General features: G+C 37.5%; 1 protein-coding gene across 7 annotated transcripts in view; it reads right to left on the bottom strand.

The window, feature by feature from the left end:
* LOC107091710 (pleckstrin homology domain-containing family A member 1-like) overlaps window positions 1-16,503 on the bottom strand; it is a 33,941-nt gene that overhangs the window by 8,326 nt on the left and 9,112 nt on the right. For 5 of the 7 annotated variants that reach the window (XR_001481537.1, XR_001481539.1, XR_001481538.1 and 2 more), the window contains exons 1-10: window positions 13,904-13,986; window positions 13,365-13,578; window positions 8,087-8,143; window positions 7,937-7,982; window positions 4,813-4,910; window positions 4,282-4,413; window positions 1,966-2,106; window positions 883-951; window positions 336-400; window positions 150-213 (exon numbers count right to left, since the gene is read on the bottom strand). Coding sequence is in view for 4 of the 7 variants with exons in the window: in XM_015385803.1 (XP_015241289.1) it covers window positions 150-213; window positions 336-400; window positions 883-951; window positions 1,966-2,106; window positions 4,282-4,413; window positions 4,813-4,910; window positions 7,937-7,982; window positions 8,087-8,143; window positions 13,365-13,578; window positions 13,904-13,971 (954 nt within the window). In the remaining 3 variants the exon portion in view is untranslated. Of the gene's footprint in view, window positions 1-149; window positions 214-335; window positions 401-882; window positions 952-1,965; window positions 2,107-4,281; window positions 4,414-4,812; window positions 4,911-7,936; window positions 7,983-8,086; window positions 8,144-13,364; window positions 13,597-13,903; window positions 13,987-16,503 lie in introns of those variants that run through there. The other 2 variants (XM_015385804.1, XM_015385805.1) reach the window with 2 other exon arrangements.

The following is a 16,503-nucleotide window of genomic DNA, read 5'->3' as shown; positions in this document are numbered from 1 at the left end:
AACGCTATGCAGTCAGGTGCCTAAATATGGAATGTAGAGAAGGTAAAGAAGCAGATTGATTTATAAGATCAGAAAACTAAAATAATCACAGTCTAATCTAAGCTGAGAGATAACAAGCTAAACTCCTTCAAAGATGAAAGAAAACGTACCTGGATATAAAACGTCCTGGATGTGGTGACGACCTCGAACAGATTATCTCTCATCATGATGTCACTGCAGCAAAGTCAAAAACAACATCAAATCATATTTAGCTTGTGTACAGCTGATATAGATCTACCTGTATCAAACACAAAGACATATATTGTAAGAGGAAAATGTCAGGGCATGTCGAATACCTCTGTTTGCACTCCTGGACTTTGTGAACCTCCTTTAGTGGGATCATTCTCAGAGGCTCTTTTTCCTAAATGCAGCAGAAATCATTCAAGTATTTACTGAATACACATAATTTTATTAATTATAGCATCATTACTTGAAATCAATCCAAATACAAACTTTCCACTAAGCAAAAATCTCAAACAGACAAATAAAAACTCCAGACGTTTGTAATGTTCTTGATTGTTAGACAGAGCGTCTGTGTCCTTCAGGATGTTGACAGCCAAATACATAGATACACTTGTCAAATAGGGGCTGACAGAGACAAGGACAGGATGTGCAGGTTGTCTTGAGGACAGTGTGTGTGAGTAAAAATGGCTGGGGCTAGAAATACGGGGCGTGACAGGACATGTGAGGCGCAGGCAGTGAATTCCTCAGACTGTGAATTAAAACAAGCTGAAACTGGACTGCGAGTCTTGTTACTCTGTCTACTTCTGTGAATTGGAAAAAAAAAAAAATAAACCCAACATAACACAGTTTTTAAATATCTTTATTTTAAGAATTAGTTACCAAATCAGACTTGAAGTAGCTCATTGCATTTTCCTCAAGGAGGAAGTAGCGACGCTTCCAGTTCCTCATCTAGGAAAAAGGGAATAGCACGTTCAGTTAATTAGCATAGTTTCTAAAAAAAACGGAGCAATAGAAACTTTAGAAAAAAAAAAAAAAGAACTTTTCCAGGTAAATATAAGATGTTTCGTCTCTGCATACATTAGCAAACTGTGGAAAGCATACCTAAAAATATTCCTCCCGGGAAGTATATCCTTTCCAAAACCAAACAGTTTCCTGTTTTTTTTCTTCAAATCTCCCTTTCTCTTAACACATAAATGTAAGAATAAACTGCAGACATTTGACAAGTAGAGGAAAAGTTTTACTTTTTAAAAAGCTTCCACCAAATCATGCTGAAGAGAGTAATATTGTAGTCAGCAGCCCATTGCTTTAATGTATCCCTTATATTGGCTGAGAGAGGTATGCGTGCAAGAGATAGACTGATACAGTTTTTTTAGGCCAATACTAATACCAATTATTTTGACATCAGTCTATCTGTTCTGTGATGTGTATTGCTGATATTTTTGGGCCGATTCTTGGAGCAGATATGGGTTGTTCTACCCTTGATAACAGTAAGATAATGATTAAAAAAAAATAAGTTACGCAAGTCTCAATTTAAACAAAAAAGCAACATTTATTCACAAATCAAATAAACTATTAACAATAGATAGCTAATGGAGCAAGAGGGAAAATGCATGACATTAACGTGATCTGAAGACATGGCTGCTGAATTGCACTTATGAATCTGTAGACGCATGCATTAATCAGCCGATAAAGATAGAGGAAGGTGAATATCGGCCATAAATATTGGCTTGCTGAAGTATCAGTCTATTTCTAGCGCCTACTTTACCATGGCAGCTTTAGAGAATTCACATTTTAGAGCAACCAAACTGGTTGACAAAAAACGATTTCTTTTTGTGAAAAATAAGATTAACTTTTAAAAGAGTGTTGAATATTTAAGCTAAATATCATCAAAATATGCAAAATAAAGACCTGAAGGGTTTTCCGAACAGTAACGGTGAAGAAAGAGCTGATAGGGAGGCTTACCACGGCTCCTTGTTTCACACAGTAGCCTGACTTGATGACGCTGTGTTCTTGCGCCGGCCTGCCCAGAAAGTACGGCAGCTGACTGTGGGATCGATGCAAGGCCTCACGCTCTGATCTGTTTGCACCCTCACCACCTTCTTGCTAGAAAGACATACAAATTCCCAAGAGTGTCAAAGTTAACATGAGCTCTATTACACAGCCACACTTTATCAGATAGATAAAAAAAAAGAAAAAAGAACAGAAACAAAAATATGTTTATTTTTCACATTTGAGGTAAAACTTTTGAATCAAAACAATTCATTTTCTACAGTAATAATAATAATACTAGGGATGCACGATATTGGGATTTTGGCCGATATCCGATATTTTAAAACTCATGTAGCCGATAACCGATATCGATACCGATGTTAAAGCTGGACAAAAATAAGTAGTCTTTGAAAATAGCAGTTTTGTTATCCATTTCTGACACTTTGAAAAAATAATATACTAAAATATATTTTCATATGCTGATAACAAATTGATTTTTGAAAACGCGGTATCGATCTATTTTACTTTTTAAAATCTCGTGAAATTTCATCGTTCTGTTACAAACTCGTGATATTTTGCAAATTCTTGTGAGATTTTGTTAGTAAAATAGATCGATACCGCGTCAATATATCAACAAATAAAAATATGGCAAAATGTCGTGAATTTTCGGGGGATTTCGTAGCATAACGATGACATATAGCAATATTTCATTAGTAAAAGAGATTGATATGGTGTTTTTAAATGGCAATATATCAGCAAATGAAGATATTGTGATATTTTAATGTATCAATATTTTTTCCCTCGTCTTTAGAAGCTTTTAAGTCTGTAAAAAAGAAGTTTTTGAGGAAGAAGAAGAAGTAGTATTTTTTTTTTTTCTAGACTATAGAAAATATTGGTGGGGTGGCCGATGTCCGATATTCAGTTTTAAGGCCGATACAGGCCGATACCGATAGGGGACCGATTATATCGTGCATCCCTAAATAATACATCCACTGAACATTTAGAGTGGCTCAGAAAAACATATGGAATATAAATAATTGTTTTATAGATTTTGAATGGTCCAAAACACAAAAATATTTGCCTATGCTAACGATACCAATGTCAACACTGAAGGATTCTGCACCATAGAAATAGTACTGTTAGCTGAAGTCAGGTGAGCTGGAGCTCAGGCGTCAACAGATCCTCATAATTAGATAGAAAAAGCTTTTTTAACACACTGGCAAACAGTAGAGAATGGATGTGGGTGAGCACAAGTTCGCCTCTTACTGGCCCGGAGGAGTCAAACTTGTAGCTGTTCACTTTAAATTAACGAAATGCCAAACTGTTCTTTGTAAAGAATGTGTGTTTATCTTGAAATAATTCTTTACATATAACTAAGTTTTCCTCTTTTAACAAAGGGTCAGATGAGGTAATTAACTATGATGGTTACCGATCATCAATAGAGGAATTACCTGGTAATTTAATATTCCATAATTATACATCTGTATTTATCTGAACATTGAAACAATGCTTTAATAATTCAATTTTCATATAAAGATAGTAATTGGAGGAGAGTTCAGCACACACAAATGGGACTGACCAACCAGGTTAGACTATTGATCGGTTTTTGATTTTTAAAGCAGTGGATTTAAAATATTCTCCGTGTAATTTTAACACTGTACATCAAAATAATGAGTCTCATATTTCAGCATTAATCAAAATTTGGACCTTAAAGATGCATCATTTACTAATCATATTGAATTTAATGAATGATTTCAAAGCAAAAAGCAGATTCTGGATTATTTATTTTTTTATAAAAGTTTTAATTTATTGATAAAAAGTATTTTCATCAATAAAATGAATGAAATAAACAAAAAATGAAAACAAGATGAAACAAAAGCTTTACTGCAACAGGAGAATATGGGAAAGAGTTCTGAATTATAAACCGATAGAAGCTTTAACCAGAGGATTTTCCCTTTGAGTCATAATACTTTATGTGGATTTGAGTGGGAGCGTCTCACTCTCAACAGCAACACTCTCATTTTACTGGAGAAGATTCAGGACACTTTCTGTGTTTAGTTTGGCCCGTTACAATTCCAGTGGAAGCATTTCCAAGGAATACTTCCCCCGTACTGCAGTTCTTGTAAGTGAAAAGTCATATCTGGGAGTTTTTCATCATTACTTAACACATTTATGAGGGCAGCTAAGAGGAACTTGTTAAAACGTAGTAAATAAATCACATTTTATGCAGGGATTGTTAAGTCTACCCTGATTTTTTTTTGAGAAGTGAAAGGTGGACTTGATGTTTACCTGGGTTTGGGTTATGATTGGGACTCCTCCAATTATATCCGTCCTATAGGACACCTGTTTCCTGGAGCCAACCACGTCTGGCAAAACCTTCTGGTTTTCTGAATTCTGCTGGCTTTCACATGACTTTGGCACCTTAAAATAAAAACAATAAAAAACTAATTTAAAAAAGAGACACAAAGGGTTTGTAGTTATAGTTTCACCTTTGAGAAATGATACTCTATTTCTCATGAAGAGGAGTACATCAATTTGCATATGTCAAATCTGCCTATAGCTTCACACATTTTAAATCAATTTCCTCTCTGCTGGGCTAGGATTTAATGGAGAACAATGAAAGCAGTCCTTTGTCCCAAAACTCAGGGAAACAATACAGCATCCTGTTAGTCATGTGTTGACTCACTTCTAATTCCTTGACAGTCCCTTTTAATCAGTTCAAAAAAAGCAGGAAGAAGAAAAAGATGAAATATTAGGCAGAAGGAGCAGATGTGTAGAGTCGAAAACAAAGAAAGGAAAAGCGGGTTTTAAGTGACTTACAGTGATCTTGGTGGCTTTATTGAGAGCGTTGACCCAGTCTACAAGGTCCTGCTGATCATTGGCCTGAAGGAAGAACTTCCTCATCCCAGCATTGATGACTAACAGATCATAACACAGCAATGGGAATAATAGAAAGGATAAATTAACTTAAGGCACGACTACCGTCCGTAAAAGACATACTACCACCTAAAACATTTTGTGAATAAGATAATTATGTCACCATATCTATCAACTGCATAAGAAAAGAAGTATTAACTCGAAGATTTTCTTTTCTTGCTCAATAATAGATGTCAGATGAAAGGTGCTGCCAAACATTTTTTTTTAAATGTCAAGATAAATAGAAATTTTCACAACCATTGAATCTCCTCATATTCTGGACCTCAAAGAAAGCAAAGGGAAAGAAAGAACAAAGGTTTAGATCCTAGAAAAAAGTGAGTCAGAAGCTGAAGGGCAGTGAGTGGATGAAGGTCTGAGCAGTGAGAAAACTCCTTTCTCTCTGCCATGAATCATTCAGTTCTGCTATTCAAGCTTCTGTGTTTCTTCTGTTCACCATGGTGATGTCTAAAATCAGAACTGGGCAGGAATACCTGTCGACTGTAAAATGAACAAGCCAAACTCAGAGGCAATGCTGTTATTCATCCCAATTCTGCGTCGCATTTGGCTTTAGAGCAGAATGACACAGCTCTTCAAGAGGCTTTAGACCATTTTCCGTTTACTCTCTGAGGTCATTTTGTATAGACTTCAATACAGGAATCGACCAAAACAAATGCATTCATTTATGGTGCAAATATGATCCGAAACAACCAAGTAAATCCTGCAAGCTTGACCCAAGAAATCTTCTTAAAAAGCATTTGATATACATACAGCTCAGGTAATTGTCTGAAATCATACCCAGAAACACACAGATGTTCTAATTATATTCTCAATGTTTTCTACTAGCTGGGAAAACAGCATGTGCTTCCTGTATTTACATTAGGTTCTCCCTCCCTGAACAGACTCGATGAATAAACAGACTCAAGGTTCTCATGTGGTTTGTGGTGACAACTTTTAGTCACTTAGGGAGTTTTCCTTTGGTGGAAAAGCAGAAAAAGTTGCAAGTTAACAAACCTATCACCTGATTTGGAGCAAAGTAAACAAACTACAGATGTGAAAACATCCTAAATAAACTTGACTGCTCTCACATATATAACCAGAATAACAACACCATACAGTGTTAATCTTTTCAAATATGCCGACTACGTATATGAGATAGGCCTACTATTAAGTGAGTGTTTTAATCTTTAAAGCACTAAAATGATAAATCTTGGGAGGAAGAGCTGATAAGCATTGAAGCTTAAAAAGAAGTACTTCAAAATGATCCAGAACCATCAGTTTCAAAGTTTCCTGCTCTCTTACTTTCCTTTTTAAAGACAACTGGGTTTGTCAGAATATGGGCGCAAGTTCCAGTGAAGATGCTGGCCTCCTGTAGAAATCATAGCAAGGCATATGGTGCACACACAGCCGGACATTGTGTATTCACACCGCTAAATCAACACAGGCTGCCACTAGTCACACTAATATTTCCTGTGATTGAATTTGATGGAGGGGCGGTAAGTAAACAATAACAGAAAGGGAAGTTTACTCTTTAAGAACATGATGATGGCTGTAAATTTATGCTGCTCTTTTCACTTATATGTTGGCTTAATATGAATCGAAAGTAGGGAAGCAATTTATTGATTTATGAATGAATCTAAAGTTGACTAATCTAAAGTAAACTTATTGATAACCCACAATGTTCTTAAACTTTTTTTTTTTTTTTGTACCAAGCACACGCGAAAGGCCAATGTATTTTTAATACTATGCCGAGTTAAAGGTATAGTGGAGGACGTTCTTTTTCTGGGTGGATCATCTACAGTAAATAAGTGGTCCTCCTAATTGTCAATCATTCTCTGATATGTTTACGTTACGTGTTCGTCCACATTTCCACTTGCCGGTGTCGAGTCAGACATAGTGGAAAAATTGCAAATTTTCTTTTGGAAAGTAAGTTATATAAGCGATGCAAAGATCAAGTTTTAAAGAGAGTGTGCATGAGGAGAAATGGGCTCGTGCATGCTCTCGAACGTGCTTCATAGGCGTTCAAGAGCCTCGAACGCCTATGAACGCCTCGGGAGCAGGTACGGGGTTGTAGATGTGAATTTTTTGTTTTTGTTTTTAAGAGTCTTTTCAAAAACTACCAGTATACCTTTAAGAATTAAATATATATTGTGCCAGATGTATTAAGTAGTGACTGAATAAACAAAAAGATGTGTATTTACACATTATTTATAAAAGAACAAAACAGGAACCCATTAGGTTAATAACATATTAATAAAATATACGCTAACATAGTTAAAGGTTAGAGCTACAAGGTGACATCAAAGCGACGGACTATGTCGCTATTATATGCTGTCAGACTATTTGCCACCTTATTTTAATCCAGTGGGGTAACTAACTGGGATATAGCTTTCTGTTTTTAGTGTGATAAAGAATCTGTTGTTAGAGACTTTGTAATATAACTAGCGCTTTGGAAAAGGTTGCCTGTGTAAAGTCTCAGTCATCCGGACTGAGCAAAGGTCTGGTTGTATCCCTAGTCTAAATATCGAGGACAGATCAAGAGAGAAGATCATCTTAAAAAATGCACATTGATGGAGCTCTGATTGCCTCCACTGTAGCAATACAAAAAAACCAGCTAGGCAACCATTGTATAATATTACATTCTAAAACTATGCTGGTAAACCAACATTTTAAATCTTTTTAGTCCTATGGAGAGGCATGTTTTAAGTGCATAAAGACTAAAGGATGTTTAAAACTACACCTGAACAGTTTATAAAATCTGACTGTCATCTTCTAGCACCATTAGTGTCAGTAAACGGACAACAGTGAACAAGGATTCACTCCTAAGATTGAAAAAAAAAAGCATAAAGGCACTTTTTCAAATTTGGGAAGCTGGACTTTTTGATAGTATTTTGGTATTTGATTCTTTTGTTTGTGTTTGTTTTTCTCAACATGTTTTCAACAACACTTGCCAACCAAACAAGGCTGCAGAGAAAGATGCATGTAAACAATGAGGAATAGTAAGATGAAATTGTTTGGTTGCCAAACTCACCGAAGCAAAACTCTGCTTTGGGCCTCAGCTTTGTGGCATCGCTGACCTGAAGATGTAGTGAAAAGCTTATTCTTCATGTTCAATTAAACATTGTATATTTAACGACATTAGTTAAATAAAACAAGTACAATTAGTTGGAATTTTATTTACCTTAGAGATGTAGGTGAGCTTGAGTGAGCCAACACAGTCTGCACCTTCTGGAAGGTTCTAAGGCAGAGAGCAAAAGGGAAGGACAGGTGTTAACAAGATTAAACAACAGTGTGAAGTTATGACAATGTTGGTTTAAGACAAAAGTTCCCAAACCTTTCTTACTGGGACTCCCTTTAATTTACAAGAAAGTTTTCATGCCAACCCAACCCATCCTAACAACCTTTTCAACAGTTTAAGAAAAGTCAAAAGCAGTATTCCGTAAAAATAAAAAAAATATCCACTGGACTTGGTTTTCAAGATTTGAAGACGTTTCGCCACCTCTCCAGGAAGCTTTCTCAATTCAAATGTTGGAGTTACTATGACCTAGATGACTGGGAACCTTCATCAGTCAAAAGCAGTACATTTAAAATTGCAGAAAAAAAATCTACTACCCTCAAAGTACAATTATATATCTTTTTATCAATTTATGTTAGTGTGTAACAGAATTCAACATTGCTATCAATAGGGGTGAGTATTGGCATAGGTGTTCTGATACGATACGGGCCATGATGTTTGGGTCACAATATGATATTATCACAATATTGCATACAGGGTTCCCAGCTATCAAAATTAAATGTATAGATAAAAAAAGCAAGTGTTGTATATGTTCATCAGAAGATTAATCATTTAGATATTTTGGTATCCATGTTGCTTGGGGTTTGAGTGAGTCCACATCTTCCACTGTGACTGCATCAACTACACATATGGAGCTGCACCGCACAGCAAAATGGCTTCCAAGCGTTATCTTAAACAAATCTGATCTGATACAAACATATGGCTCAGGGTACCAAAAATACCCATCAGTATTAGTAGGTCCTGACAAAAAGCAGCTGCAAATTAGGGATGGGGCAATAAGAAAAACTGTGCTGATATCAATATCTTATAATATTGCTGTTATAACCGGTATTTAGCAATATCATAATCAAATACCCACAGTGCTGACATTGCTTCTCTGTTTCAGTTAAACACCCACAATCCAGTTGCATCACGATCACCGTCCAATGACCAAACAAGTACCAGACGATTTATCCCCTCCCCTGAAATGGCTAATAGTGGCCATAAATATCAGTTGTACTGATCGGATACAGATATGCTTAAAGTTATTTTCTTCTATTTTATAATCCAACTCATGCAAGCACTTTGAATTGTCCATATACTAAATTGTGCTATACAAAAACTTACTTGGCCTTAAAAATGACTAACATTGCCTTTACCTACCAATATTGATGCTGGTATATTGTGCATCCTTAATCCAAATAATTTTTGGGTCTATTGTCCATCATTTTACAGAGTCTAACAAAAGAAAATTTCCTTCTTTGTACAAAAAAGAATGATGTTTTGCAAAGGTTATTGCATTAATTAAAGATGGGTTTTCTGCAAAGAGACTTATCTCTTTCCTGCGTTTACAAAGACCTTTCACTATGACCAGATTTGCGCTCTCCAATTCAAGAATTGCGCTTTTAAACTCTCTTTTTCCAAAACACACAAAGACAGCTTCTACATACAGCACACTGGATGTGCCACTGGATCCCCAGTTTCCCCCATTGTGGCAAACCTCAATATGGAGAAAGAGGAAAGCAGAAGGCTGAAATTTACCCAGCCTCTGGTTTTGATATGTGGGCGACAACAGCGTCAAAATCCAAGCCAAAGAGGTGGAAGTCTTTACTGAACAAATGAAGTCAGTAGACAGCTTCATGAATTTCAAGAGGAAGGATAGTAGGATAAAAACTACAATTTTCTGACAGACTGGGGCACATTGACAGAAATGAAATCCTCACAACTGAAGTACGGAACCTATTCAAACACTTCTATCTCTGAAGGTGAGGAACAAAAGCACATCTAGACAGCACTTTAAACCTGTCAATACCTTAACAGAGCTGTTCTAAGGCATCCAGGAATACAAGATCAGCTGAAGGAGAAACAAAAAAGAGGCAGAAGAACACTGACAATCCATTGTGGCTGGAGTATTCCAGAAAGTGATATACTTCCAACCATCTTCCAAACCGAAGAGGGAAATCTCTAAGAAAAGACTAGAGTTTATTTGCACTTACAAATGTAATATTTGATGGGAGAAATTATCAAGTTGTCATTAAAAGCGATCAAGTTGTCTACCTAAAGCTAGTCTTAAAGGAAAATTCCGGTTTTTAACACTTTTAGCCCATTTTCTGTAGTGTCCAGGATGAAATCGAATGATCGACACCAAAATTTTGACAATTGGTCCTGTCTCTGCTATTTGGCTCATGCAGAATCCACCCCTGGCTGCTTCAGAATGGCTTCCATAGTGCATGTCCGATAATGTCCTTAAAACAACCTTAAACGTTCTTTTTTTAAAATATGCTACTCACCGGGTCGTCAGCGCTGTTCAATGACGTTCCAAAAAAAGTTTCGTAAAGAAAAAACGTTCCTGTAGTGTTTTATTTAGCATTTTGTAAATCCCATTGAGTTCTGTTGGAATAGTCAATATCCCTCCGCCACCGGAAACGGAAATGGGGCCTGTTTACGCATAGTTGTAGTCTTTTCGCTTCACTCTGTGTACTCCGACGTCGAGGTGCTAACGTCTCTGTTAAACACTTTAAAAAACTCTGAAAATGGAATACGAAAGGTGGATTCTTGAGGAGGACATATTGGACTTTGAGTTTGACGGTAGAGGATACCGTTTTGAACCGGAATATACTGAGCAGGAGTATATAGAGACATTGTCGCCAACTAGTGGTCTGGAGTGTGCAACGCTTCAGATTCGAACGGGAAGCGGAAGTTTATATGCGGTTGTGATGTATCGGAAAAAATAGTTCTGGGATTTACAAAATGCTAAATAAAACAAGACAGGAACGGTTTTTCTTCACGAAACTTTTTTTGGAACGTCATTGAACAGCGCTGACGACCCGGTGAGTAGCATATTTTAAAAAAAGAACGTTTAAGGTTGTTTTAAGGACATTATCGGACATGCACTATGGAAGCCATTCTGAAGCAGCCAGGGGGGGATTCTGCATGAGCCAAATAGCAGAGACAGGACCAATCGTCAAAATTTTGGTGTCGATCATTCGAATGCATCCTGGACACTACAGAAAATGGGCTAAAAGTGTTAAAAACCGGAATTTTCCTTTAAAGCCTTAGTCTCTTATCCGACGGAGAATTGGATCTTATGAAGTCAAAACGCTTGGAGCTCATTTTAACGGGGCTGGTCATACCACACACAAGTCTCTGCGAGTCACAAAAAAACATTACCGGTACAACTTTGGCTAAAAATATGAAGCAAAATTTCTGAATCACAAGTTAAACCAGCCAGGTTTGGAGGCACTAACATTTCAATAAATGGTTTACTTTAGCCTGAAAAGAGGTCAGAATTATGGAGAATTTAGGGGAAAATAGTGATCCTCTTTGAACTTCATAAAAACCAAACGTGAAACAACATGGATCCTTAGAATATATGTGTGATAATGAAGGATTGGTGCAGTGTTAACATGTTCCCCACTTTATGAATTTATAAAAGCGGCCAAACGTCACAAAAACAACAAACTTTTACTGGCTTCACCCAGTTCCAGAATTTTCTTTTCTTTTAACACAGTCTGCATTTTATTTTGCATACATTAAAATCTTTGACCTGTTGTATTTTAACAGCATGGTGCTCAGGTTGGTTATGAATCCTGCCCTGTACAGATCAGGGCATCTACTCAAACAGTAGGAGCCTCTTTACAGGCACTGCAGCCAGCGTGACAGGAAAAATAATGGCCTCAGAGCTTGACCTGACCTTAACACGTTACAAGCTGCTGGTAAAAACAGCAAAAGCAGGATCTAAATTAACTGAAGGTCGTAACTGTCATCTGATGAGCCAGAAATGTCTTTAGAAGGAAATGATAAAGCTATGCAAATTTTAGGTCAAACATTATTGTGGTTTCTTAATCTAGTTAACTTCATGTTGCAGAAGCATCTTCATGCTACTCAAGATAAACTGCTAAAACAAAACCTTTATTGCTCTCAGAAAAGGAAAGAATATAATTCTGCAGGGCCCAGAAGATCTTTGGAGTCAAGTTAAATCTATCTAATTATTTATCTATTTAAGGATCCCCACTTAAATAGTGCTACTCTCCCTGGGGTCCATTTTCCACAAAAATCATCACAATCAGTACATACAACAAAGTCCCAGTAATTGCCAAAATGCCAAAAAGATGTAGTTAAAGATGCACGGATATGAAAGTTTAAGGCTGATTACAGATTTTAAAATCAATGTCCTACCACTTTGACAGAGTGAAAAAAAAGCCCCACTGATATTGCTTCCCTGCATTATTTAAACAGACGAAACACCAGTGGAAACTTGGGAAAAAAAGCTGGTGAGGACTGAAAGATGCGATTGATTACTTTCATTTCCCACAGACTAAACAGGTATGAAGAATCCAAAGCCCCATTACAATTTGATTTATTCAAATTTAGTACCAGGCAGCAATTCTACATTGACTAAAGCCTTATATTAAATGACTGACTGTAACATTTTTATTTCTTGAGGTTGAAGTTATAGCTTAAAGTAAATACAGACTGTGTCATTATGCAAAAACTTTGGCTGCACTCCATTACCATCATTTTCATTGCACCGTTAATCAAAATAGGAGATCCAGTTTTAACATCATTAAATTTTAACCTTTTTTTATCTATAAAAAGAGAAGGACTTAATTATTTAGCATTCTCTCTGCATCATTTATAAGTTGCATGACAAGGCTCTGAAAAATACAGCAAATCAAAACCAGTAAGAGCATAAAAACAAATAATACATAAAAAAAAAAAAGAAGTGCGATTGAAACAAGAGTTTCTCCAACCCTCATCTTAAATGATTTACAGGAAAGTCGGCCAGCAGCTAAAACCCAGACACACTGTTTGCTCCGAGTTACTCCTGGGCCTAAAATATGTGCTTCCCAATTCTGTCAGCTACAATTACATAATTACAAGTTCTCTTACCCTCATGAGGCTGCCCGGCAATGGAAACATTTATGAGACTTAATTTTGCGCTCATGATGAATGAGAGAGGTTAGGTTTAAGTTGCTTTCAGCTGCAGGATAGCTGATCATCGCTACAGATAACGGGCAGATGACAGCTGGCACCCAGCTGCTTCAAAATGACCAACGCTCCATCAACAGAAACCACAAACATGGACATGTGGAGCTGCATGAAGATTTCCTTTCTTTTCAGTAGGTTTATAACCACAAAAGAAAAGCTAAAGAGCTAAGCTAATACCATTAGCTGCAGTTACCTGAGGGTTATCCATGAACCAAACCAAGCTCCCCTGCTGTGTGTCCAGAATGAAGTACCGTCGCAGGAACTTGCCACTGTTCTCATTCTCCTCAATGTCCAGGAAGCCACAGATGCGGTTCTGTCGGTCCACATAAGGCATCTCGCCGCCGGGACATTCCCCGGCCTCGTTAGGCCGGGAGAGGTGAAGGGGTGACCAGGATCTGGAAGAATTCCTTCAGGACACAGAGAAAAGAGTGAAAGGGGAGATTTGTGAGGCAGAGAGGAGAAAACGAGGCTTTTCAGTTGTCTCTGTGACGAGTATTTCTCCCCCTTCTCTATTTCACATGTACAGTGGTCTCGCTGCCACCTGGAGCTCCCCATGCACCAACCAGTGAGCAGATCATGTGACACAAACCACAGCCCGCCTTTATCCCTTTATATCAGCCTCACCCACTCGCTCTTCGTCTTTTTTTTTTTTCTTTTTCTGTAACACATACTCAACACTGTCACTCTCTCTTTTACTTCCTCAGCCCGGTTACTCGCTCCCTTTTCCCCCACCTTTTTTGCTTTGCAGTTGGCTCCTTTTTCACTTTCCGAGCTCTCTCCCCTTCAAACTGCTCGCTCATCTGATTTGGCAAGCCTCTGTCCAACCCCTCCTGCCTCCTCCCTCCTACAGCTCGCTACTCACTCCAACATAGAGGGAATATGCAATCCTTAACCTGGTTACTCACATCCCTGAAACCTTCTGCATTCTGTTAACAGAAATCAGTCAATGATTAGGAAAGCCTCTGCGTGTATGCGTGCAAAGGCTCACATCTCAATGTCAAAGCTGCGTGGGTGGGTGCAGAGTCACTGTAGACACACTGTCGCATCAGGCTGTTTAAGCTGTTGTCTTTTTGGACCAGGCCTAAAATATGGAAATATGGTGGAGGGCAGGAGATAAAAGGGCTCTTTCTCCACAACATTATGTGCACTGTGTGGGTGGACAGGGGGCAGAAAGGGGACAAAAGGCTTAGTTGTTATGCACGGACTCTGGGCTGCGAGCGTCTCACTGAGTCCCTGCATGCACCAGAGTCCTCCTATCGGACACACAGGCAGGAGAAAGGGGCAGCAGTAAGAAGCAGCGAGCTCAGCACAAAAACAAATACCAACTGTCACGAGAGAAGCAGCCTAGCTCAGAAAACCAGCCGTAAAGCGGGGATCTTAGTTATGATCCCAAAGGTAGCGCAACAGAGAAAAGCTAATAGAGAAATAAACATACTTTACAGTGATATGAGGAAACAGATAAACGATTTAATTAGTGTAATTTTTTTTTTTTTTTTTTAAATAATAGTAAATTTAAAGAGTCAAATAAGAATACTGCCAATACGGGGGTGACTTTTGTAAGCCAATTCATTAATATTACAATGCATATCTAATGAGGTTTGTGCAGCATCTCAAACATGAAAGGATCTAATACTGTCGACAACAGTATAAATCAAGTGTAAGGCATTCACACTTTTTACATAGATAATCAACATTAGATTTAGTCACTCAGCAAAGTATAATTGCTAATTATACTATATCATCCACATATTGCTGCCAAGCAGTCCAGCAACCTATATAATAAAAGATAATTCAGTACATTTCATCTACCACAGTATGTAGTAAGGCTCGATCATAGGTCCAAAACTTAAATTACAAGATTGACTGTAATTTGTTTAAGAAAAACACACCTAAGCCCGAACAACTACATTCACAAATAACTATAATAAATAAGTTAAACTTAAAACTAGCTCTGAAAATACACACTGAATGTCTTAGTTTGAAAAAAATCTAACTTTTGACAAAAACCTTATTGACACAGCACTTCACAATGATCAGTTAGTTTGTAGAAAGTCGGTTTATTTTCAACGTCTCATTATTTTGGCCGCTCACACTGAGCCTGGATCTGCTAGAGGTTTCTTCCTGTTAAAAGGGAGTTTTTCCTCTCAACTGTCGCTACAAACATGCTTAGTGTGAGGGATTGCATTTGAGTCAATGAGTCAATGCAATCAACTGGTTTTCCTTAGATAGAAAACTTTGAATCAATCTGACTGGATGATCTGGTTGAACTGTAAAGTGCCTTGAGATGACTTGTGTTGTGAATTGCCGCCATATAAATAAACTGAAATGAATTGAATTATTTTCCAATTCTGTCCTATTGCTCCTTTTTTCTGGGCACAGCAAGCGTGGAAAATAGTAACATTTGAACCAAACTTTTATCTCAGAAAGGATCAGCCGGGTACAGTCTATTCAAAACTGAGACGGTGGTTACCTTATCATGGCGCTCATTTTGTGGCTAAAATTGACTGTGTTGAAGCTTAGCAGCACAGCCTATAGCAGCAGAGCACACGCTCCCCGTCTGTGGTTTACGTCATTTAACGTGCTGCGCAGCTTTTGTACACCTACGGAGCTCAGAACGTCAGTCAGTGATAAACGCTGTACAGCAGACTGCAGCCTATGCCTAAATACCAGAAATCTGTCCAAATGTCATATCACAGTAATTGAATAAAATGATATTGTATGTGTTGATAGCTAACATGTAGCTAAAGCTCTTTCCTTTGCAGCAGCTCCACCTGTACAGCGACTGTTGACAATTAGCAGGCTGTGCAGAAATTTAAAGCCACTGTAACATGTCTAGTGCTTCTGCAGAACAGCCTCTAAAATACGAGATTTAGAGATTATGTCAGAACATATTGAAGACTTTACAAATTGTTATTTACTGGTGAACTTTCTTACTTAGCCGCTCAATTCAAGGGGAAAATGTGTTCATTTTAAGCAAAATGTACTTATATTTTAGACTTTGATGTGATGAAAACTCTATTTTCTTTTTAGGATTTGCAAAATAGGTTTCTGAAAAAAGTGAAAGCAAATCAATTGAATCACTCCCTTTCCTGATTTCTGACTTTATTAAAATAATTGTTTAAATTTCTTTAACATTCCCCTATTTAGCTGCACATGATTTCAATGTAGTTAGTTTAACATATCTCATTATTTATCTAATATTCAAAAAAATAAACAATGACCGACCCTGTGTATTTTAATACTAACTCAAGACTTGTTGCTGATAAAACTAAAACTGTTTTTGGTCTAGATCAGGGGTCTGCAACCTGCGGCTCCAGAGCCACATGTGGCTC

Source organism: Cyprinodon variegatus, unplaced genomic scaffold (assembly GCF_000732505.1).
Source record: "Cyprinodon variegatus isolate N-32 unplaced genomic scaffold, C_variegatus-1.0 Scaffold348, whole genome shotgun sequence".
In the NCBI taxonomy this organism is placed as follows: Eukaryota; Metazoa; Chordata; class Actinopteri; order Cyprinodontiformes; family Cyprinodontidae; genus Cyprinodon; species Cyprinodon variegatus.
This window is presented reverse-complemented; position numbering and strand designations above follow the sequence as displayed.